This window comes from Panulirus ornatus, chromosome 45, assembly GCF_036320965.1.
Source record: "Panulirus ornatus isolate Po-2019 chromosome 45, ASM3632096v1, whole genome shotgun sequence".
Lineage (NCBI taxonomy): Eukaryota > Metazoa > Arthropoda > Malacostraca > Decapoda > Palinuridae > Panulirus > Panulirus ornatus.
The window spans coordinates 9297202-9324701 of NC_092268.1; the positions used below are offsets into that span (position 1 = coordinate 9297202).

The 27500-nt window shown below is 43.0% G+C and overlaps 1 protein-coding gene across 1 annotated transcript in view; it reads right to left on the reverse strand.

Annotated features, from left to right (window-relative positions):
• Positions 1-27500, reverse strand: part of LOC139762935 (glutamate receptor ionotropic, NMDA 2B-like) — a 421764-nt gene that overhangs the window by 119628 nt on the left and 274636 nt on the right. Inside the window, exons 12-13 of the mRNA XM_071688232.1 lie at positions 14963-15155; positions 9854-9963 (exon numbers count right to left, since the gene is read on the reverse strand). Coding sequence (XP_071544333.1) covers positions 9854-9963; positions 14963-15155 — 303 coding nt within the window. The remainder of the gene's footprint in view (positions 1-9853; positions 9964-14962; positions 15156-27500) is intronic.

The window sequence follows — 27500 nt, forward strand, 5'->3', positions numbered from 1 at the left end:
TATATATATATATATATATATATATATATATATATATATATATATATTATCCCTGGGGATAGGGGAGGCAGAATACTTGCCACGTATTCCCTGCGTGTCGTAGAAGGCGACTAAAAGGGGAGGGAGCAGGGGGCTGGAAATCCTCCCCTCTCATTATTTTTTTTCAATTTTCCAAAAGAAGGAACAGAGAAGGTGGCCAGGTGAGGATATTCCCTCAAAGGCCCAGTCCTCTGTTCTTAACGCTACTTCGCTAATGCGGGAAATGACGAATAGTTTGAAAGAAAGAAAAGAATATATATTCCTATGAGTCCAGAGGAGAATGAAACAGGATAAGTTGCCAAGTACACTTTCGTGTAATCATCATCATCAGGGGAGACACAAGAGAGAAATAGAAGTCACTTGATATACATCAAAGAGACGAAGCTACGACGCCATTTGGCAAACATTCACTTGTTTAAGACAGACAACGAGCGCATCATAAGCTTATTATGTGGACAAGAAGGTGAATTGTTTACAAATTTTATCAACAATAAAGTTATCTAATTTGTATAGACCATCACTAATATTACGATCATAATTCTTTGTGTATTTAATAGTAGAAGATTCAATGATATTTCTCGTGGTAATAGACTTAGAGTTAATGACTGAGTATAGTGATGATGAGTTTGAGAAAATATATTCTATTGGATCTAAGTTAAAGTACCCTAGATAACTCCCATAGGTTAGAAAAAAGAATTCATTTTATAGAGTTGAGCCCAGACCTCCCATTAACACCAAGAATTTTTTAGTTCTCCCTTTTAATAATAATTTCACTTTGCTTCCCATGTTGCTTAAATTCATTAATGTAAATGTTGTCTTTAGCAACAATAATACTATAAAGAATATCTTAATCGGGAATTCACCAGAAAATTCTCTTGTATGCATCTATAAAGTGCCATGTAGATATCGTGATAAATTTTATGTTGGTCAGACTGGTAATGATCTTTCTGTTAGACTTAAGCAACATAAATATAGTATAAGAACGGGACAAGAATCAAATGCCTTGTTTAATCATGTTAAAAACTATGATCACTGTATTGATTGGAGTAACGCCATCTCAGTCATTAACTCTAACTCTATTACCAAGAGAAATATCATTGAATCTTCTATTATTAAATACACAAAGAATTATAATCTTAATATTAGTGATGGTCTATACAAATTAGATAACTTTATTGTTGATAAGATTTGTAAAATGATAAGTTTATGAACGCTTGTTGTATGTTTTGGACAATCACATGTTTACCAAATGGCGTCCTAGCTTCGTCTCTTCGTTGTATATCAAGTGACTGTTATATTTCTCTCTTGTGTCTCCCCTGATGATGATGTGATTATGACACGAGGGTGCACTTGGCAACTTATCGTGTTTCATCTCCCTGTGGATAAAAACGGAATATATATATATATATATATATATATATATATATATATATATATATATATATATATATATATATATATATTATTCTATTTATTTTACTTTGTCGCTGTCTCCCGCGTTAGCGAGGTAGCGCAAAGAAACAGACAAAAGAATGGCCCAACCCACCCACATACACATGTATATACACACACGTCCACACACGCAAAAATACATACCTATACATCTTAACGTTTACATATATATACACTCACAGACATATACATATATACACGTATGTACATAATTCATATTGTTTGCCCTTATTCATTTCCGTTGCCACCCTGCCACACATAAAATGACAAACCCCTCCCCCCTCATGTGCGCGAGTTAGCGCTAGGAAAAGACAACAAAGGCCCCATTCGTTCACACTCAGTCTCTAGCTGTCATGTAATAATGCATCGAAACCACAGCTCCCTTTCCATATCCAGGCCCCACAGAACCTTCCATGCTTTACCCCAGACGTTTCACATGCCCTGGTTCAATCCACTGACAGCACGTCGACCCAGGTATACCACATCGTTCCAATTCACTCAATTCCTTGCACGCCTTTCACCCTCCTGCATGTTTAGGCCCCCATCACTCAAAATCTTTTTCACTCCATCTTTCCACCTCCAATTTGGTCTTCCACTTCTCCTCGTTCCGTCCACCTCCGACACATATATACTCTTGGTCAATCTTTCCTCACTCATTCTCTCCATGTGACCAAACCATTTCAAAACACCCTCTTCTGCTCGCTCAAACAAACTCTTTTTATTACCACACATATCTCTTACCCTTACATTACTTACTCGATCAAACCACCTCACACCATATATTGTCCTCAAACATCTCATTTACAGCACATCCACCCTCCTGCGCACAACTCTATCTATAGCCCACGCCTCGCAACCATATAACATTGTTGGAACCACTATTCCTTCAAACATACCCATTTTTGCTTCCCGAGATAATGTTTTCGACTTCCACACATTCTTCAAGGCTCCCAGAACTTTCTCACCCTCCCCCACCCTATGATTCACTTCCGCTTCCATGGTTCCATCCGCTGCCAAATCCACTCCTAGATATCTAAAACACTTCACTTCCTCCAGTTTTTCATCATTCAAACTTACCTCCCAATTGACTTGACCCTCAACCCTACTGTACCTAATAACCTTGCTCTTATTCACATTTACTCTCAGCGTTCTTCTTTCACACACTTTACCAAACTCAGTCACCAGCTTCTGCAGTTTCTAACACGAATCAGCCACCAGCGTTGAATCATCAGCGAACAACAATTGATTCACTTCCAAAGCTCTCTCATCCACAACAGACTGCATACTTGCCCCTCTTTCCAAAACTCCTTCATTCACCTCCCTAACAACCCCATCCATAAACATATTAAACAACCATGGAGACGTCTCACACCCCTGCCACAAACCAACATTCACTGAGAACCAATCACTTTACTCTCTTCCTACACGTACACATGCCTTACATCCCCGATAAAAACTTTTCACTGCTTCTGACAACTTGCCTCCCACACCATATATTCTTAATACCTTCCACAGAGCATCACTATCAACTCTATCATATGCCTTCTCCAGATCCATAAATGCTACATACAAATCCATTTGTTTTTCTAAGTATTTTTCACATACATTCTTCAAAGCAAACACCTGATCCACATATCCTCTACCATTTCTGAAACCACATTGTTCTTCTCTAATCTGATGCTCTGTACATGCCTTCACCCTCTCAATCAATACCCTCCCATATAATTTACCAGGAATACTCAACAAACTTATACCTCTGCAATTTCAGCACTCACTTTTATCCCCTTTGCCTTTGTACAATGGCACTATGCAAGCATTCCGCCAATCCTCAGGCACCTCACCATGAGTCATACATACATTAAATAACCTTACCTACCAGTCAACAATACAGTCACCCCCATTTTTAATAAATTCCACTGCAATACCATCCAAACACACTGCTTGCCGGCTTTCATCTTCCGTAAAGTTTTTACTACCTCTTCTCTGTTTACCAAATCATTTTCCCTAACCCTCTCACTTTGCACACCACCTCGACCAAAACACCCTATATCTGCCACTCTATCATCAAACACATTCAACAGCCTTCAAAATACTCACTCCATCTCCTTCTCACATCACCACTACTTGTTATCACCTCCCAATTAGCCCCCTTCACTGAAGTTCCCATTTTGTATCCTTGTCTTACGCACTTTATTTACCTCCTTCCAAAACATCTTTTTATTCTCCCTAAAATTTAATGATACTCTCTCACCGCAACTCTCATTTGCCCTCTTTTTCACCTTTTGCACCTTTCTCTTGACCTCTTGCCTCTTTCTTTTATACATCTCCCAGTCACTTGCATTATTTCCCAGCAAAAATCGTCCAAATGCCTCTCTCTTCTCTTTCACTAATAATCTTACTTCTTTATCCTACCACTCACTACCCTTTCTAATCTGCCCATCTCCCACCCTTCTCGTGCCACAAACATCTTTTGCGCAAGCCATCACTGCTTCTCTAAATACATCTCATCCCTCCCCCCTCCCCTTACGCCCTTAGTTCTCATCTTTTTCCATTCTGTACTCAGTCTCTCCTGGTACTTTCTCACACAAGTCTCCTTCCCAAGCTCACTTACTCTCACCACTCTCTTCACCCCAATATTCTTCTTTTCTGAAAACCTCTACATATCTTCACATTCGCCTCCACAAGATAATGATCAGACATCCCTCCAGTTGCACCTCTCAGCAAATTAACATACAAAAGTCTCTCTTTCACGAGCCTATCAATTAACACGTTCTCTCCTACTTACATGCGTATACTTATGTATATCTCGCTTTTTAAACCAGGTATTCCCAATCACCAGTCCTTTTTCAGCACATAAATCTACAAGCTCTTCACCATTTCCATTTACAACACTGAACACCCCATGTATACCAATTATTCCCTCAACTGCCACATTACTCACCTTTGCATTCAAATCACCCATCACTATAACCCGGTCTCGTGCATCAAAGCTACTAACACACTCACTCAGCTGCTCCCAAAACACTTGCCTCTCATGATCTTTATTCTCATGCCCAGGTGCATATGCACCAATAATCACCCATCTCTCTCCATCCACTTTCAGTTCTACCCATATCAATCTAGAGTTTACTTTCTTACACTCTGTCACATACTCCCACAACTCCTGTTTCAGGAGTAGTGCTACTCCTTCCCTTGCTCTTGTCCTCTCACTAACCCCTGACTTTACTCCCAAGACATTCCCAAACCACTCTTCCCCTTTACCCTTGAGCTTCGTTTCACTCAGAGCCAAAACATCCAGGTTCCTCTCCTCAAACATACTACCTATCTCTCCTTTTTCTCATCTTGGTTACATCCACATACATTTAGACACCCCAACCTGAGCCTTCGAGGAGGATGAGCAGTCCTCGCGTGACTCCTGTTTCCCCTTTTAGAAAGTTAAAATACAAGGAGGGGAGGGTTTCCAGCCCCCCCGCTCCCGTCTCCTTTAGTCGCCTTCTACGACACGTGAGGAATGCGTGGGAAGTATTTTTCTCCTCTATCCCCAGGGATATGTATTCGCCGTTTACCGCAACAGCGAAGTAGCGCTAAGAATAGAGAATTGAGCCCAGGAGGGAAAATCATGCTCTGGCCTGGACTGAAAGGCTATTATCACTCGCTGGTTCTAACAAGTAGTTACACCTATGAATCACCAGAACAGGAAGGTATAATAATAGTTAAGTTCAGAGGTGATTTGATAGTTGGTGACTGTTAAGGGGGGGACGGGGGCGGGCGGCTGTTTGCACAGCGGGAGAGCAAACAAGTGAGGCGTGTTTACATACATAAGTAAACAGTATCTGTAAATAAAGGGATGGGGGTGTAAATGAAGACATGTAAACTAACAGGTGGTATGCAAATTAACGAGTGGTATGCAAATTAGTAAGGGACGATGATTTAACGTGTAACAATTAAAAGGGACGATTAACAAATCAATAACTAGGAAGTAAATGACGACACGATAATTATAATAAATAAGGTTATACATGATATCCCACTTAGTATGCAAATAACCACACAATACGAAAATTATGATATATATATATATATATATATATATATATATATATATATATATATATATATATATATATATATATATATTATTTATTATTCATTTATTTATTTTGCTTTGTCGCTGTCTCCCGCGTTAGCGAGGTAGCGCAAGGAAACAGACGAAAGAAATGGCCCAACCCACCCACATACACATGCATATACATACATACACCGTCCACACACGCACATATACATACCTATACATCTCAACGTATACATATATATACACACACAGACATATACATATATACACATGTACATAATTCATAATTCCTGCCTTTATTCATTCCCATCGCCACCTCGCCACACATGGAATAACAACCCCCTCCCCCCTCATGTGTGCGAGGTAGCGCTAGGAAAACACAACAAAGGCCCCATTCGTTCACACTCAGTCTCTAGCTGTCATGTATAATGCACCGAAACCACAGCTCCCTTTCCACATCCAGGCCCCACAAAACTTTCCATGGTTTACCCCACACGCTTCACATGCCCTGGTTCAATCCATTGACAGCACGTCCACCCCGGTATACCACATTGTTCCAATTCAATCTTTTCCTTGCACGCCTATCACACTCCTACATGTTCAGGCCCCGATCGCTCAAAATCTTTTTCACTCCATCTTTCCACCTCCAATTTGGTCTCCCACTTCTCATCGTTCCCTCCACCTCCGACACATATATCCTCTTGGTCAATCTTTCCTCACTCATTCTCTCCATGTGACCAAACCATTTCAAAACACCCTCTTCTGCTCTCTCAACCACACTTTTTATTACCACACATCTCTCTTACCCTTTCGTTACTTACTCGATCAAACCACCTCACACCACATATTGTCCTCAAACATCTCATTTCCAGTACATCCACCCTCCTCCGCACAACTCTATCTACAGCCCACGCCTCGCATCCATATAACATTGTTTGAACCAATATTTCTTCAAACATACCCATTTTTGCTTCCCGAGATAATGTTCTCGCCGTCCATACATTTTTCAACGCTCCCAGAACTTTCGCTCCCTCCCCCACCCTGTGACTTACTTCCGCTTCCATGGTTCCATCCGCTGCCAAGTATCTAAAACACTTCACTTCCAGTTTTTCTCCATTCAAACTTACCTCCCAATTGGCTTGTCCCTCAACCCTACTGAACCTAATAACTTTGCTCTTATTCACATTTACTCTCAGCTTTCTTCTTTCACACACTTTATCAAACTCAGTCATACCAAACTCAGTCACCAGCTTCTGCAGTTTCTCACACGAATCAGCCACCAGCGCTGTATCATCAGCGAACAACTGACTCACTTTCCAAGCCCTCTCATCCACAACAGATTGCATACTTACCCCTCTTTCCAAAACTCTTGCATTCACCTCCCTAACAACCTCATCTATATACAAACTAAACAACCATGGAGACATCACACACCCCTGCCGCAAACCTACATTCACTGAGAACCAATCACTTTCTTCTCTTCCTACTCGTACACATGCCTTACATCCTCGATAAAAACTTTTCACTGCTTCCAACAGCTTGCCTCCCACACCATATATTCTTAATACCTTCCACAGAGCATCACTATCAACTCTATCATATGCCTTCTCCAGATCCATTTGATTTTCTAAGTATTTTTCACATACATTCTTCAAAGCAAATACCTGATCCACACATCCTCTACCACTTCTGAAACCGCACTGCTCTTCCCCAATCTGATGCTCTGTACATGCCCTCACCCTCTCAATCAATATCCTCCCATATAATTTACCAGGAATACTCAGCAAACTTATACCTCGTAATTTGAGCACTCACTCTTATCCCCTTTGCCTTTGTACAATGGCACTATGCAAGCATTCCGCCAATCCTCAGGCACCTCACCATGAACTATACATACATTAAATAACCTTACCAACAAGTCAACAATACAGTCACCCCCTTCTTTTTTATATATTCCACTGCACTACCATCCAAAACCGCTGCCCTACCGGCTTTCGTCTTCCGCAAAGCTTTTACTACCTCTTCTCTGTTTACCAAATCATTTCCCCAACCCTCTCACTTTGCACACCACCTCGACCAAAACACCCTATATCTGCCACTCTATCATTAAACATATTCAACAAACCTTCAAAATACTCACTCCATCTCCTTCTCACATCACAACTAATTGTTATCACCTCCCCATTAGCCCCCTTCACCGATGTTCCTATTTGTTCTCTCGTCTTACGCACTTTATTTACCTCCTTCCAAAACATCTTTTTATTCACCCTAAAATTTAATGATACTCTCTCACCCCAACTCTCATTTGCCCTCTTTTTTTACCTCTTTACCTCTTTACCTTTTTCACCCTTGCACCTTTCTCTTGACCTCCTGCCTCTTTCTTTTATACATCTCCCACTCATTTCCATTTTTCCCAGCAAAAATCGTCCAAATGCCTCTCTCTTCTCTTTCACTAATAATCTTACTTCTTCATCCCACCACTCACTACCCTTTCTAATCTACCCACCTCCCACGCTTCTCATGCCACAAGCATCTTTTGCACAAGCCATCACTGCTTCCCTAAATACATCCCATTCCTCCCCCACTCCCCTTACCTCCTTTGTTCTTACCTTTTTCCATTCTGTACTCAGTCTCTCTTGGTACTTCCTCACACAAGTCTCCTTCCCAAGCTCACTTACTCTCACCGCTCTCTTCACTCCAACATTCTCTCTTCTGAAAACCTCTATATATCTTCACATTCGCCTCCACAAGATAACGATCAGACATTCCTCCAGTTGCACCTCTCAGCACATGAACATCCAAAAGTCTCTCTTTCGCGCGCCTGTCAATTAACACGTAATCCAATAACGCTCTCTGGCCATCTCTCCTACTTACATACGTATACTTATGTATATCTCTCTTATTATACCAGGTATTCCCAATCACCAGTCCTTTTTCAGCACATAAATCTACAAGCTCTTCACCATTTCCATTTACAACACTGAACACCCCATGTACACCAATCATTCCCTCAACTGCCAAATTACTCACCTTTGCATTCAAATCACCCATCACCATAACCCGGTCTTGTGCATCAAAACTACTAACACACTCACTCAGCTGCTCCCAAAACACTTGCCTCTCATGATCTTTCTTCTCATGCCCAGGTGCATATGCACCAATAATCACCCATCTCTCTCCATCAACTTTCAGTTTTACCCATATCAATCTAGAGTCAATTTTCTTACACTCTATCACATACTCCCACCACTCCTGTTTCAGGAGTAGTTCTACTCCTTCCCTTCCTCTTGTCCTCTCACTAACCCCTGACTTTACTCCCAAGACATTTCCAAACCACTCTTCCCCTTTACCCTTGAGCTTCGTTTCACTCAGAGCCAAAACATCCAGGTTCCTTTCCTCAAACATACTACCTATCTCTCCTTTTTTCTCATCTTGTTTACATCCACACACATTTAGACACCCCAATCTGAGCCTTCGAGGAGGATGAGCACTCCCCGCGTGACTCCTTCTTCTGTTTCCCCTTTTAGAAAGTCAAAATACATGGTGGGGAGGATTTCTGGCCCCCCGCTCCCGTCCCCTTTACGCCTATGAACTGAAACACGTAAATAAAAATTATGCAGATAACTTCCATATGCGTAAAGATAACCTCTAAATTTCTGAGATAGATATATCTACCATTTAAAGATAATGTAATTAATCATCTAAAGATAATTTTGTCTTCAGATTTCGACATGTCATTAAATAAACGAAACTCATTAATTTATCAATTATCAACGTTTGAAATGCTATTCGTCAACATAACCGAAGTCTACCTCCCCGTTTTCTATTTGTAATAAATGATCTTTGAATTCCAAACTCGTATTTTATCTTAATAATACATCGTTTAGTTTTTTGATATAGTTTTTAAATTTCTAATATTTTCAAAAATCAATTATATTGAATTCCAATTTTATTCCTAAAACTTAGATTTTCCATTTCTAATTCTAATCTTAAAAATCAAATTTCTTCTAAAAATCCATACTTAAAAATCATAATTTTTTTTCTAAAAATTAGATTTTCCATTTCTAATTCTACTTCTAAAAATCAAATTTCTTCTAAAAATTAGATTTTCCATTTGTAAATCTAATTTTACGAATTAAATTTCTTCTAAAAATCCAAATCTAAAAATCATAAATGTTTTTTTTTTTTGGACTTTATGATGTAATCAAAAATACCAATTGATCATCCGGGAATAAGTGTTGTTGGCTATAATACCTTAACAGGTGTGAGGTAGAGTGAACAGATACGTACCCTCATGTTATAGCCTCCAGGGCTGAGCCATTCGAAGAGGAAGATGGTAAGTGCTGCCACCTGGATGGCCACAAATGCAACTAGCATCCAAGAGGCGGTGTCAAACGGTTCTGTGTGTGAGAGAAAGAGAGAACGGGGGGAGGGAGGGGGAGGAGGGAGAGGGGGGTTAGTTTAGTTAGTTTACTGTCTAACACACTGATGACTGGTTTATGGTGGTGGGTGAGAGAGAGAGAGAGAGAGAGAGAGAGAGAGAGAGAGAGAGAGAGAGAGAGAGAGAGAGAGAGAGAGGAGGAGATGAGAGGAGAGAAGAGAGAGAGGAGGGGAGAGAGAGACAGAGAGAGAGAGAGAGAGAGAGAGAGAGAGAGAGAGAGAGAGAGAGAGAGAGGAGAGAGAGAGAGAGAGAGAGAGAGAGAGAGAGAGAGAGAGAGAGAGAGAGAGAGAGAGAGAGAGGAGAGAGAGAGAGAGAGAGAGAGAGAGAGAGAGAGAGAGAGAGAGAGAGAGAGAGAGAGAGAGAGAGAGAGGAGAGAGAGAGAGAAGAGAGAGAGGAGGAGAGAGAGAGAGAGAGAGAGAGAGAGAGAGAGAGAGAGAGAGAGAGAGAGAGAGAGAGAGAGAGAGAGAGAGAGGAGAGAGAGAGAGAGACAGAGAGAGAGAGACAGAGAGAGAGAGAGAGAGAGAGAGAGAGAGAGAGAGAGAGAGAGAGAGAGAGAGAGAGAGAGAGAGAGAGAGGGGGGGGGGGGGGGAGGAGAGAGAGAGAGAGAGAGAGAGAGAGAGAGAGAGAGAGAGAGAGAGAGAGAGAGAGAGAGAGAGAGAGAGAGAGAGAAGAGAGAGAGAGAGAGAGAGAGAGAGAGAGAGAGAGAGAGAGAGAGAGGAGAGAGAGAGAGAGAGAGAGAGAGAGAGAGAGAGAAGAGGAGAGAGAGAGAGAGAGAAGAGAGAGAGAGAGAGAGAGAGAGAGAGAGAGAGAGAGAGAGAGAAGATGAGAGGAGAGAGAGAGAGAGAGAGAGAGAGAGAGAGAGAGAGAGAGAGAGAGAGAGAGAGAGAGAGAGAGAGAGAGTTCATTATTACAACACACCCAATTGGTTTACTGTTACAAAATTTGACAAAAACAAATAGGCAAATCGTCAACAAAATACCTTCAACTATTAACATCAATGGCATTAATCATTTTTGTAACAAAACTAGACTAAGTACACAAAAAATACTTTGGTTTACTCCTATAACCAAACTGGTTTACCATCACAACCAAATTGGTTTACCATCACAATCAAACTGGTTTACCATTACCACCAAACTGTTTTACCATCACAACCAAATCGGTTTACCATCACAATCAAACTGGTTTACCATCGCAGCCAAATTGGTTTATCATCACAACCAAGATGTTTTACCATCACAACCAAATTGGCTTACCATCACAACCAAACTAGTTCACCATTACCACCAAACTGTTTTATCATAACCAAATTGGTTTACCATCACAACCAAACTGGTTTACCACACGACTAAACTGGTTTACCATCAGAACCAATTACAACCATTACAACCAAATTCATAATAACCCCACACTCATCATCCACGAACACTAAACTGTTTTCACCATTAAAAAAAAAAAAAAAAATAAGCTATTTCAACCAGTTTACTGTAACAAAACCAAAACTGACTTTACAGTTACAACTACATTCTGAAACTGTATTTCTGAAATCTGTCTCGCCACACAGCACTGACGAAACCGATTTGGAAATTACCTTAAAGGTAATTCCTTGAGATAAGTGTAAACACATTAAACTTCCCGCTTTCTCGTAATTGTTAAATAGAATAATACAATTCTGGCGAGAATTCCACATCTTTTAAACTATTCGCCATTTACCGCGTTAGCGAGGTAGCGTTAAGAACAGAGGGCTGGGCCTTTTTTGGATTATCCTCACCTGGTCCCCTCTGTTCCTTCTTTTGGAAAAAAAAAAAAAAAAGAGGGGAGGATTTCCAGCCCCCCGCTCCCTCCCCTTTTAGTCGCCTTCTACAACACGCAGGGAATACGTGGGACGTATTCTTAATCCTCTATCCCCAGGGATAATATATATATATATATATATATATATATATATATATATATATATATATATATATATATATATATATATATATATATTAAATTTGTTTATGGATGGGGTTGTTAGGGAGGTGAATGCAAGAGTCTTGGAAAGAGGGGCAAGTATGAAGTCTGTTGGGGATGAGAGAGCTTGGGAAGTGAGTCAGTTGTTGTTCGCTGATGATACAGCGTTGGTGGCTGATTCATGTGAGAAACTGCAGAAGCTGGTGACTGAGTTTGCTAAAGTGTGTGAAAGAAGAAAGTTAAGAGTAAATGTGAATAAGAGCAAGGTAATTAGGTACAGTAGGGTTGAGGGTCAAGTCAATTGGGAGGTAAGTTTGAATGGAGAAAAACTGGAGGAAGTAAAGTGTTTTAGATGTCTGGGACTGGATCTGGCAGCGGATGGAACCATGGAAGCGGAAGTTGATCATAGGGTGGGGGAGGGGGCGAAAATTCTGGGAGCCTTGAAGAATGTGTGGAAGTCGAGAACATTATCTCGGAAAGCAAAAATGGGTATGTTTGAAGGAATAGTGGTTCCAACAATGTTGTATGGTTGCGAGGCGTGGGCTATGGATAGAGTTATGCGCAGGAGGATGGATGTGCTGGAAATGAGATGTTTGAGGACAATGTGTGGTGTGAGGTGGTTTGATCGAGTAAGTAACGTAAGGGTAAGAGAGATGTGTGGAAATAAAAAGAGCGTGGTTGAGAGAGCAGAAGAGGGTGTTTTGAAATGGTTTGGGCACATGGAGAGAATGAGTGAGGAAAGATTGACCAAGAGAATATATGTGTCGGAGGTGAAGGGAACGAGGAGAAGAGGGAGACCAAATTGGAGGTGGAAAGATGGAGTGAAAAAGATTTTGTGTGATCGGGGCCTGAACATGCAGGAGGGTGAAAGGAGGGCAAGGAATAGAGTGAATTGGAGCGATGTGGTATACCGGGGTTGACGTGCTGTCAGTGGATTGAATCAAGGCATGTGAAGCGTCTGGGGTAAACCATGGAAAGCTGTGTAGGTATGTATATTTGCGTGTGTGGACGTATGTATATACATGTGTATGGGGGGGTTGGGCCAATTCTTTCGTCTGTTTCCTTGCGCTACCTCGCAAACGCGGGAGACAGCGACAAAGAAAAAAAAAAAATATATATATATATATAGGGGAGGCAGAATACTTGCCACGTATTCCCTGCGTGTCGTAGAAGGCGACTAAAAGGGGAGGGAGCGGGGGTCTGGAAATCCTCCCCTCTCGTTTTTTGTTTTTCTAAAGAAGGAATAGAGGAAGAGGCCAAGTGAGAATATCTCCTCAAAGGCCCAGTCCTCTGTTCTTAACGCTACCTCGCTCACGCGGAAAATGGCGAACAGTATGAAAAAAAAAAGAAAAAAATATATATATAGATATTGGAATCTCCAACAGTTCCATATACTTCAACACTAATCTTCATTTTCCAGCGTGGGCACATCATAGTAAACAAACAAACAGGATATTGTTTACGTGAATCATACAAGGCATTGTGACATTTTAACATTAACCAAGAATATAATCATGTTTGTACACATTAATCTAACGTTAACATTAACCAAGAGTATAATCATGTTTGTACACATTAATCTAACGTTAACATTAACCAAGAGTATAATCATGTTTGTACACATTAATCTAACGTTAAGAAAGAGAGTTAAGGATGTAGGACAATGGCTTTCCAGAGGCCATACTGCAGAAGTCCTTGTGTTGCATCTCTGGCTTATCTCCTTATCGAGGCTTCCAGCAACCTGACCCAATAACGAGGCTTCCAGCAACCTGACCCAATAACGAGGCTTCCAGCAACCTGACCCAATAACGAGGCTTCCAGCAACCTGACCCAATAACGAGGCTTCTAGCAACCTGACCCAATAACGAGGCTTCCAGCAACCTGACCCAATAACGAGGCTTCCAGCAACCTGACCCAATAACGAGGCTTCCAGCGACCTGACCCAATAACGAGGCTTCCAGCAACCTGACCCAATAACGAGGCTTCCAGCAACCTGACCCAATAACGAGGCTTCCAGCAACCTGACCCAATAACGAGGCTTCCAGCAACCTGACCCAATAACGAGGCTTCCAGCAACCTGACCCAATAACGAGGCTTCCAGCAACCTGACCCAATAACGAGGCTTCCAGCAACCTGACCCAATAACGAGGCTTCCAGCAACCTGACCCAATAACGAGGCTTCCAGCAACCTGACCCAATAACGAGGCTTCCAGCAACCTGACCCAATAACGAGGCTTCCAGCAACCTGACCCAATAACGAGGCTTCCAGCAACCTGACCCAATAACGAGGCTTCCAGCAACCTGACCCAATAACGAGGCTTCCAGCGACCTTACCCAATAACGAGGCTTCCAGCAACCTGACCCAATAACGAGGCTTCCAGCAACCTGACCCAATAACGAGGCTTCCAGCGACCGGACCCAATAACGAGGCTTCCAGCAACCTGACCCAATAACGAGGCTTCCAGCAACCTGACCCAATAACGAGGCTTCCAGCAACCTGACCCAATAACGCAGCAACCTGACCCAATAACGAGGCAGCAACCTGACCCAATAACGAGGCTTCCAGCAACCTGACCCAATAACGCAGCAACCTGACCCAATAACGAGGCTTCCAGCAACCTGACCTAATAACGAGGCTTCCAGCAACCTGACCCAATAACGAGGCTTCCAGCAACCTGACCCAATAACGAGGCTTCCAGCAACCTGACCCAATAACGAGGCTTCCAGCAACCTGACCCAATAAAGAGGCTTCCAGCAACCTGACCCAATAACGAGGCTTCCAGCAACCTGACCCAATAACGAGGCTTCCAGCAACCTGACCCAATAACGAGGCTTCCAGCAACCTGACCCAATAACGCAGCAACCTGACCCAATAACGAGGCTTCCAGCAACCTGTCCCAATAACGAGGCTTCCAGCAACCTGACCCAATAACGCAGCAACCTGACCCAATAACGAGGCTTCCAGCAACCTGACCCAATAACGAGGCTTCCAGCAACCTTACCTAGGAAGGCGGTCGGGGATATGATTCCAGTACGCTTGGCCACAACGATGGCGATTCCAGATTCCAGGAATGGGACAGTGAAGTCAACAACACTCTCCCTCTCTTTATTAATCTTAAGACTGGTCAGTGCCATCTCTGCTCCTCCTTCTCTCTTTAACAGCTCTCCAATCAGACCGTTCCAGCGATGGTCCGCCTGGAACGAGAGGAATGCAGGAGGGGGTTTTGAAGTCATGTGAGGCGGCGACAGACGAGGGACAGAGGGAAGCCTTGTGGTTCAAGGGTTGGGCTGTCTGGAACAAGGGGAGGGACACTCTAAGGGCTGCCTGGAACAGAGGGAGGGACACCCAAAGGGCTGCCTGGAACAGAGGGGAGGGACACTCTAAGGGCTGCCTGGAACAGAGGGAGGGACACCCTAAGGGCTGCCTGGAACAGAGGGAGGGACACCCTAAGGGCTGCCTGGAACAGAGGGAGGGACACTCTAAGGGCTGCCTGGAACAGAGGGAGGGACACCCTAAGGGCTGCCTGGAACAGAGGGGACGGACACCCTAAGGGCTGCCTGGAATGGTAAATCGTGAAGGGTTTTCTCCTGTGGCCTTGAAGGTTGTTTCCAGACAAGTGGTCCTGGAAGGATATATAAAAAAAAGGGAAATGTTTGAGTTCCGTAGAGTCCGAGGTGATGATCTCCACATACGAAGGGGAAAGGTCGTGAAACTTGTGCTCTTCCAGTCGAGTTCCAAGAGCATCGTGCCTGGAAAATATATAGAGAGAAAAAAAATATGAATATGAGAAGATTAACACTGTGGCTCGCCAGCTGAGGTCCAGTAGTGGACGTCCTGGAAATAAGAATGGAGGGGAGGAGGTGGTGGTGGAGGAGGGGGGAGGCGGTTTAGCCCAGCGTATTACAGTCGGTTTCCAATGATGGTTTCTGCCCGGAAAAGAAAACGAGAGGCGGGGGGGGTTTTAAGCACCCAGCCCCTCCAGCAGTGGCTCTTCCAGCCAGCAGTGGAAGGCCTGGAAATGAAAACAGGGAAGGCTTCCAGCCGTGACCCAGCTGGAAGCTATGACCCAGCTTCCAGCCGTGACCCAGCTGGAAGCCGTGACCCAGCTTCCAGCCGTGACCCAGCTGGAAGCCGTGACCCAGCTGGAAGCCGTGACCCAGCTGGAAGCTGGAAAAAAGAAACGGAAGTCAAACATGCCATCATCTGGGCCACAGGTCAGGGGGGGGGGGGAAGTGACCTTAGCTGTGGTCAGGGGGAAGTGACCTTAGCTGTGGTCAGGGGGAAGTGACCTTAGCTGTGGTCAGGGCGGAAGTGACCTTAGCTGTGGTCAGGGGGAAGTGACCTTAGCTGTGGTCAGGGCGGAAGTGACCTTAGCTGTGGTCAGGGGGAAGTGACCTTAGCTGTGGTCAGGGGGAAGTGACCTTAGCTGTGGTCAGGGGGAAGTGACCTTAGCTGTGGTCAGGACGGAAGTGACCTTAGCTGTGGTCAGGGGGGAATGACCTTAGCTGTGGTCAGGGGGGAATGATCTTAGCTGTGGGCAGAGATCTTAACTGTGGGCAGCTGTTAGCTGATTTTGAAAAAAGTAAGAATCTTAGCTGTGGGCAGAGGAATGCCTCGCGCAACAGGGTTTATTGTGCTGGCAGTTGCCAGCTAAAGCTTTAGCCTGGCTGGGGGACCAGGAAGAGTGAGAGAGAGAGAGAGAGAGAGAGAGAGAGAGAGAGAGAGAGAGAGAGAGAGAGAGAGAGAGAGAGAGAATAATGTCCTCAAAAACCTTTCCACAGCTTTTGGTCATGTGTGGCAGCTTAAGCTGAAACCTGTTGCTGTCTGTATCATATATATATATATATATATATGGTAGCGTTTCCTTGCGCTACCTCGCAAACGCGGGAGACAGCGACAAAGTATAAAAAAAAAAAAAAAAAATATATATATATATATATATATATATATATATATATATATATATATATATATATATATATATATATCTTAGCTGGAGACATTTTTACAAACAAAAAAATACACAATCATAACAATCTTCCATTTCAAAATCAATATAAACTCCCTTACCCAAAAAATGCATATATACGGGTGGGATTCTATCTTCCATTGAACAGGGGGAGCAAAACAAAATATATTTACTGGGGGGAAGGGATTAAGTCTGACCCTAAGAGCTAAAAATCTGGCCACGCGAAAGGTAGAGAGGATAAAACTATATACATTGTTAACAACTGTGAAAAATGGCGAGGAATTTTGACAAATGTGGGGTTTTGTGTCTTATGGTATCATTTTTGTTTTCTTTATATAACGATAAAATTCTAAACCACAAGACCTATATATATATATATATATATATATATATATATATATATATATATATATATATATATATATATATATATTGGAAAGGATCACAATTTTGCGCGTGATCAAGATATTCCTATGAGTCCACGGGGAAAATGAGACACGAAAAGTTCCCAAGTGCACTTTCGTGTAATAATCACATCATCAGGGGAGACACAAGAGAGAATATAACAGTCAGTTGATATACATCGAAGAGACGAAGCTAGGACGCCATTTGGTAAACAGTGATTGTCCAAAACATACAACGAGCGCTCATAAACTTATCATTTTACAAATTTTATCAACAATAAAGTTATCTAATTTGTATAGACCATCACTAATATTAAGATTATAATTCTTTGTGTATTTAATAATAGAAGATTCAATGATATTTCTCTTGGTAATAGAGTTAGAGTTAACAACTGAGATGGCGTTACTCAAGCCAATACAATGATCATAGTTTTTAACATGATTAAACAAGGCATTTGATTCTTGTCCCGTTCTTATACTATATTTATGTTGCTTAAGTCTAACAGAAAGATCCTTACCAGTCTGACCAACATAAAATTTATCACAACTTCTACATGGCACTTTATAGATGGAACCAAGAGAATTTTCTGGTGAATTCCTGATTAAGATATTCTTTATAGTATTATTGTTGCTAAAGGCAACATTTACATTAAAGGATTTAAGCAACATGGGAAGCAAAGTGAAATTATTATTAAAAGGGAGAACTAAAAGATTCTTGGCGTCAATGGGAGGTTTGGGCTCAACTCTATAAAATGATATCTTTGCTAACTTAAGGGATTTCTTAATGAAAGATCTACACAATACACGCAAACACAAACACACACACACACACATACACACACACACACGCACACACACACACACACACACACACACACACATTATATATATATATATATATATATATATATATATATATATATATATATATATATATATATATTATCCCTGGGGATAGGGGAGAAAGAATACTTCCCACGTATTCCATGCGTGTCGTAGAAGGCGACTAAAAGGGGAGGGAGCGGGGGGCTGGAAATCCTCCCCTCTCATTATTTTTTTTTTTATTAATTTTCCAAAAGAAGGAACAGAGAAGGGGGCCAGGTGAGGATATTCCCTCAAAGGCCCAGTTCTCTGTTCTTAACGCTACCTCGCTAACGCGGGAAATGGCGAATACTTTGAAAGAAAACAAAGAATATATATATATATATATATATATATATATATATATATATATATATATATATATATATATATATATATACATTATCTATATATCTATTATATTTAGCAGCTGTTTCCCGCGTCAGCTAGGTAGCGCTAAGATAAGACAACAAAGGTCACATTCGTTCACACTCAGCCTCTAGCTGTCATGTATAATGCACCGAAACCACAGCTCCCTTTCCACATCCAGGCCCCACAGAACTTTCCAAGGTTTACCCCAGACGCTTCACATGCCCTGGTTCAATCCATTGACAGCAAGTCGACCCCGGTATACCACATCGATCCAATTCACTATATTTCTTGCACGCCTTTCACCCGCCTGCATGTTCAGGCCCCGATCGCTCAAAATCTTTTTCACTCCAACTTTCCACCTCCAATTTGGTCTCCCACTTCTCCTCGTTCCCTCCACCTCCGACACATATATCCTCTTGGTCAATCTTTCCTCACTCATTCTCTCCATGTGACCAAACCATTTCAGAACACCCTCTTCTGCTCTCTCAACCACACTCTTTTTATTTCCACACATCTCTCTTACTCTTACATTACTTACTCGATCAAACCACCTCACACCACATATTGTCCTCAAACATCTCATTTCCAGCACATCCATCCTCCTGCGCACAACTCTATCCATAGTTCACGCCTCGCAACCATACAACATTGTTGGAACCACTATTCCTTCAAACATACCCATTTTTGCTTTCCGAGATAATGTTCTCGACTTCCACACATTCTTCAAGGCTCCCAGAACCTTCGCCCCCTCCCCCACCCTATGATTCCCAGAACTACTATTCCTCCAAACATAACGACCCATTATTGACCCTGAAAGACAGTGACCTTCCCGCCATCGTTTCCTCCGGCCAATGATCGTTACATCAGCCTACAACATTAACAACCATTAGGCTCATAAAGGAGATAAATGACATTAAAAGGCAATTGTTAGGGATAATTCTTGTATTGAACGAAGTCGAATCACATCCCAAACCAGTCTGGATATAAGACCTCCTTCCCCCCCCCCCCCCCCCCCCCCCGACCCCAAGTCTCATGCAATAAGTGTAAACAAAAAGGGTGAGGGGGAGAGGGGGAGAGGAAGTTAATTACTTGATTAAACAGAGGCTTGCAGCACGAAGGAGTTGCCAGGGGGGGGGGGGGGCGAGTGCCTGGCAGACGCAGGTTTAGAAAAACAAAAATAAATAATAAACTCCTTCGATGACCAATTCCATTTCCGTCATGGTTCGGTGTTGGGTTACACTACTGCTATGTTTACGTTCAAGCGTGAATATGAGGCGTATGTCTGTAACTGTATATCGATATTGCGTAAGTCTACGTCAACTTAAGATGGACGCAAAGCGTGTATATATATATATATATATATATATATATATATATATATATATATGTATATGTATATATATATATATATATATATATATATATATATATATATATATATATATATATATATATATATATACGTATATATATATATATATATATATATATATATATATATATATATATATATATATATATATATATATATATATATATATATATCTGTGGAGGTGGAGGCAACAATCTCATCAGCAAAGTCAACAACTGTGTGCAAAAATCTCCCAGCGGATCCACGAGGATTATGTGGTCCAGGTAAGCGAACATCTCTGCCACTTTATCCGGATCTCGCCTGACCACTAGTACTTCCCCTTATCCGAAATTCGTATAACTGAAGAGTCTTGGGGGGGGGGGGGGCCTGTATCTGAGCAGTGATGATGCATGGGACATAAATAAAGATACTAAAGTAACTGAAAAAGAAATAGAAGCTAAAAGAACGGCAACACTGGCAGAGTTGCCAACGAGTTGGGTATTAACAGTATTATTATTATTATTATTATTATTATCATTACTGCTATTATCAGTACCACAACTACCACAGCTGCACCACAACTACCACAGCTGTACCACAACTACCACAGCTGTACCACAACTACCACAGCTGTACCACAACTACCACAGCTGTACCACAACTACCACAGCTGTACCACAACTACCACAGCTGCATCACAACTACCACAGCTGCACCACAACTACCACAGCTGTACCACAACTACCACAGCTGTACCACAACTACCACAGCTGTACCACAACTACCACAGCTGCATCACAACTACCACAGCTGTACCACAACTACCACAGCTGCACCACAACTACCACAGCTGTACCACAACTACCACAGCTGCATCACAACTACCACAGCTGTACCACAACTATCACAGCTGTACCACAACTACCACAGCTGTACCACAACTACCACAGCTGCATCACAACTACCACAGCTGCACCACAACTACCACAGCTGTACCACAACTACCACAGCTGCATCACAACTACCACAGCTGTACCACAACTACCACAGCTGCACCACAACTACCACAGCTGTACCACAACTACCACAGCTGCATCACAACTACCACAGCTGCACCACAACTACCACAGCTGTACCACAACTACCACAGCTGTACCACAACTACCACAGCTGCATCACAACTACCACAGCTGTACCACAACTACCACAGCTGCACCACAACTACCACAGCTGTACCACAACTACCACAGCTGTACCACAACTACCACAGCTGCATCACAACTACCACAGCTGTACCACAACTACCACTGCTGCACCACAACTATCACAGCTGTACCACAACTACCACAGCTGTACCACAACTACCACAGCTGTACCACAACTACCACAGCTGCATCACAACTACCACAGCTGCACCACAACTACCACAGCTGTACCACAACTACCACAGCTGTACCACAACTACCACAGCTGTACCACAACTACCACAGCTGCACCACAACTACCACAGCTGTACCACAACTACCACAGCTGTACCACAACTACCACAGCTGTACCACAACTACCACAGCTGCACCACAACTACCACAGCTGCATCACAACTACCACAGCTGTACCACAACTACCACAGCTGTACCACAACTACCACAGCTGTACCACAACTACCACAGCTGTACCACAACTACCACAGCTGCATCACAACTACCACAGCTGTACCACAACTACCACAGCTGTACCACAACTACCACAGCTGCACCACAACTACCACAGCTGTACCACAACTACCACAGCTGTACCACAACTACCACAGCTGTACCACAACTACCACAGCTGCACCACAACTACCACAGCTGTACCACAACTACCACTGCTGCACCACAACTATCACAGCTGTACCACAACTACCACAGCTGTACCACAACTACCACAGCTGTACCACAACTACCACAGCTGCATCACAACTACCACAGCTGTACCACAACTACCACAGCTGTACCACAACTACCACAGCTGCATCACAACTACCACAGCTGCATCACAACTACCACAGCTGTACCACAACTACCACAGCTGTACCACAACTACCACAGCTGTACCACAACTACCACAGCTGTACCACAACTACCACAGCTGTACCACAACTACCACAGCTGCATCACAACTACCACAGCTGTACCACAACTACCACAGCTGTACCACAACTACCACAGCTGTACCACAACTACCACAGCTGCACCACAACTACCACAGCTGTACCACAACTACCACAGCTGTACCACAACTACCACAGCTGTACCACAACTACCACAGCTGTACCACAACTACCACAGCTGCACCACAACTACCACAGCTGTACCACAACTACCACAGCTGTACCACAACTACCACAGCTGTACCACAACTACCACAGCTGTACCACAACTACCACAGCTGTACCACAACTACCACAGCTGTACCACAACTACCACAGCTGTACCACAACTACCACAGCTGTACCACAACTACCACAGCTGTACCACAACTACCACAGCTGTACCACAACTACCACAGCTGTACCACAACTACCACAGCTGTACCACAACTACCACAGCTGTACCACAACTACCACAGCTGCACCACAACTACCACAGCTGTACCACAACCTACCACAGCTGTACCACAACTACCACAGCTGTACCACAACTACCACAGCTGTACCACAACTACCCACAGCTGTACCACAACTACCACAGCTGCACCACAACTACCACAGCTGTACCACAACTACCACAGCTGTACCACAACTACCACAGCTGTACCACAACTACCACAGCTGTACCACAACTACCACAGCTGTACCACAACTACCACAGCTGTACCACAACTACCACAGCTGTACCACAACTACCACAGCTGTACCACAACTACCACAGCTGTACCACAACTACCACGCTGCACCACAACTACCACAGCTGTACCACAACTACCACAGCTGTACCACAACTACCACAGCTGTACCACAACTACCACAGCTGTACCACAACTACCACAGCTGTACCACAACTACCACAGCTGTACCACAACTACCACAGCTGTACCACAACTACCACAGCTGTACCACAACTACCACAGCTGTACCACAACTACCACAGCTGTACCACAACTACCACAGCTGTACCACAACTACCACAGCTGTACCACAACTACCACAGCTGTACCACAACTACCACAGCTGTACCACAACTACCACAGCTGTACCACAACTACCACAGCTGTACCACAACTACCACAGCTGTACCACAACTACCACAGCTGTACCACAACTACCACAGCTGTACCACAACTACCACAGCTGTACCACAACTACCACAGCTGTACCACAACTACCACAGCTGTACCACAACTACCACAGCTGTACCACAACTACCACAGCTGTACCACAACTACCACAGCTGTACCACAACTACCACAGCTGTACCACAACTACCACAGCTGTACCACAACTACCACAGCTGTACCACAACTACCACAGCTGTACCACAACTACCACAGCTGCACCACAACTACCACAGCTGTACCACAACTACCACAGCTGTACCACAACTACCACAGCTGCACCACAACTACCACAGCTGTACCACAACTACCACAGCTGACCACAACTACCACAGCTGTACCACAACTACCACAGCTGTACCACAACTACCACAGCTGTAACCACAACTACCACAGCTGTACCACAACTACCACAGCTGTACCACAACTACCACAGCTGTACCACAACTACCACAGCTGTATCCACAACTACCACAGCTGCATCACAACTACCACAGCTGCATCACAACTACCACAGCTGCTATCCACAACTACCACAAGCTGTACCACAACTACCACAGCTGTACCACAACTACCACTGCTGCACCACAACTACCACAGCTGTACCACAACTACCACAGCTGTACCACAACTACCACAGCTGCACCACAACTACCACAGCTGTACCACAACTACCACAGCTGCACCACAACTACCACAGCTGTACCACAACTACCACGGCTGTACCACAACTACCACAGCTGTACCACAACTACCACAGCTGTACCACACGGGGTTCAACCACCACAAGAAAGGTTTTACCCCCGTGAGCTGGTCTGAGTCAGCAGCGCCACTTGATTGCAGCGGCGGATCCGGGAGTTAATCCCCACCTCAACCATCCCCCGTTTTCCAATATTTGTTTCAACACTTCGTAACATCATTTTTAAAAGTGCAATAAACAACTTAAATAATACTTTCCTCCCTGGCCTTGCTGAGGAATGTATGATGATGATAATCATTGATATATTGAGTCATGATGGAAAATAACATTTTCAAAATAAAAAATTTGCTTTTGACTTTCCAGAAATTAATGTAAAAATTGATCAAAAATACATTTTCAATATCAAAAATTAGTTTTTAACTTTCGAAATATTAATCTATTTTTATTCACATATATATATATATATTGACAGCACGTCAACCCCGGTATACCACATCGCTCCAATTCACTCTATTCCTTGCCCTCCTTTCACCCTCCTGCATGTTCAGGCCCCGATCACACAAAATCTTTTTCACTCCATCTTTCCACCTCCAATTTGGTCTCCCACTTCTCCTCGTTCCCTCCACCTCCGACACATATATCCTCTTGGTCAATCTTTCCTCACTCATTCTCTCCATGTGCCCAAACCATTTCAAAACACCCTCTTCTGCTCTCTCAACCACGCTCTTTTTATTTCCACACATCTCTCTTACCCTTACATTACTTACTCGATCAAACCACCTCACACCACACATTGTCCTCAAACATCTCATTTCCAGCACATCCATCCTCCTGCGCACATCTCTATCCATAGCCCACGCCTCGCAACCATACAACATTGTTGGAACCACTATTCCTTCAAACATACCCATTTTTGCTTTCCGAGATAATGTTCTCGACTTCCACACATTCTTCAAGGCTCCCAGAATTTTCGCCCCCTCCCCCACCCTATGATCCACTTCCGCTTCCATGGTTCCATCCGCTGGCAGATCCACTCCCAGATATCTAAAACACTTTACTTCCTTACGAGAAAAAAATCAGAGTTTTGCCAACCCCAAAACCTCCTGTGTTGTGAAGTGAGGACACACCACAAACCTCCCATGTCTTGACCTTACAACATCACAACCACAACTCGCCACAATCACAGCCCCCGTCCACACAAGACTACCGTGTTGTGTCATCACCACGAGACAAGCCAAGCAACCCCCCCCCCCCCTCTCCCGCTGCGTAATGAAGTGCTGGGTTAGATTAACCACGCTAGCTCTCGCTTCACATGGAAAATTTAAGACCAGACACTAAAACAAGAACATGGAAGCCAAGTTACATGAAGAAAATGATGTTAAAAATCACGAGTAAACAATAAACAAAGACACTTACAACACACACACACACACACACACACACATATATATATATATATATATATATATATATATATATATATATATATATATATATATATATTCTTTTTTTTTTTTTTTCAAACTATTCGCCATTTCCCGTGTTAGCGAGGTAGCGTTAAGAACAGAGGACTGGGCCTTTTTTCGAATATCCTCACCTGGCCCCCTATGTTCCTTCTTTTGGAAAATTAAAAAAAAAAACGAGAGGGGAGGATTTCCAGCCCCCCGCTCCCTCCCCTTTTAGTAGCCTTCTACGACACGCAGGGAATACGTGGGAAGTATTCTTAATCCCCTATCCCCAGGGATTATATATATATATATATATATATATATATATATATATATATATATATATATATATATATATATATATATTATATGTTATTTTCATGTGTGGCGGGGTGTGGATGTAACCAAGATGTGAAAAAAGGAGAGATAGGTAGTATGTTTGAGGAAAGGAACCTGGATGTTTTGGCTCTGAGTGAAACGAAGCTCAAGGGTAAAGGGGAAGAGTGGTTTGGGAATGTCTTGGGAGTAAAGTCAGGGGTTAGTGAGAGGACAAGAGCAAGGGAAGGAGTAGCACTACTCCTGAAACAGGAGTGGTGGGAGTATGTGATAGAGTGTAAGAAAATAAACTGAAAGTGGATGGAGAGAAATGGGTGATTATTGGTGCATATGCACCTGGGCACGAGAAGAAAGATAATGAGAGATAAGTGTTTTGGGAGCAGCTGAGTGAGTGTGTTAGTAGTTTTGATGCACGAAATCGGGTTATGGTGATGGGTGATTTGAATGCAAAGGTGAGTAATGTGGCAGTTGAGGGAATAATTGGTATACATGGGGTGTTCAGTGTTGTAAATGGAAATGGTGAAGAGCTTGTAGATTTATGTGCTGAAAAAGGACTGGTGATTGGGAATAACTGGTTTAAAAAGAGAGATATACATAAGTATACGTATGTAAGTAGGAGAGATGGCCAGAGAGCGTTATTGGATTATGTGTTAATTTATAGGCGCGCAAGAGACTTTTGGATGTTAACGTGCTGAAAGGTGCAACTGGAGGGATGTCTGATCATTATCTTGTGGAGGCGAAGGTGAAGATTTGTAGAAGTTTTCAGAAAAGAAGAGTGAATGTTGGGGTGAAGAGGGTGGTGAGAGTAAGTGAGCTTGGGAAGGAGACTTGTGTGAGGAAGTACCAAGAGAGACTGAGTACAGAATGGAGAAAGGTGAGAACAAAGGAGGTAAGGGGAGTGGTGGAGAAATGGGATGTATTTAGGGAAATAGTGATGGCTTGCGCAAAAGACGCTTGTGGCATGAGAAGCGTGGGAGGTGGGCAGATTCGAAAGGGTAGCGAGTGGTGGGATGAAGAAGTAAGATTATAAGTGAAAGAGAAGAGAGAGGCATTTGGACGATTTTTGCAGGGAAATATTGCAAATGAGTGGGAGATGTATAAAAGAAAAAGGCAGGAGGTCAAGAAAAAGGTACAAGAGGTGAAAAAAAAAGGGCAAATGAGAATTGGGGTGAGAGAGTATCATTAAATTTTAGGAAGAATGAAAAGATGTTTGGAAGGAGGTAAATAAAGTGCGTAAGAAAAGGGAACAAAAGGGAACTTCAGTGAAGGGGGCTAATGGGGAGGTGATAACAAGTGGTGGTGATGTGGGAAGGAGATGGAGTGAGTATTTTGAAGGTTTGTTGAATGTGTTTGATGATAGAGTGGCAGGTATAGGGTGTTTTGGTCGAGGTGGTGTGCATAGTGAGAAGGTTAGGAAGAATGATTTGGTAAACAGAGAAGAGGTAGTAAGAGCTTTGCGGAAGATGAAAGCTGGCAAGGCAGCAGGTTTGGATGGTATTGCAGTGGAATTTATTAAAAATGGGGGTTACTGTATTGTTGACTGGTTGGTAAGGTTATTTAATGTATGTATGACTCACGGTGAGGTGCCTGAGGATTGGAGAAATGCTTGCATAGTACAATTGTACAAAGGCAAAGGGGATAAGAGTGAGTGTTCAAATTACAGAGGTATAAGTTTGTTGAGTATTCCTGGGAAATTATATGGGAGGGTATTGATTGAGAGGGTGAAGGCATGTACAGAGCATCAGATTGGGGAAGAGCAGTGTGGTTTCAGAAGTGGTAGAGG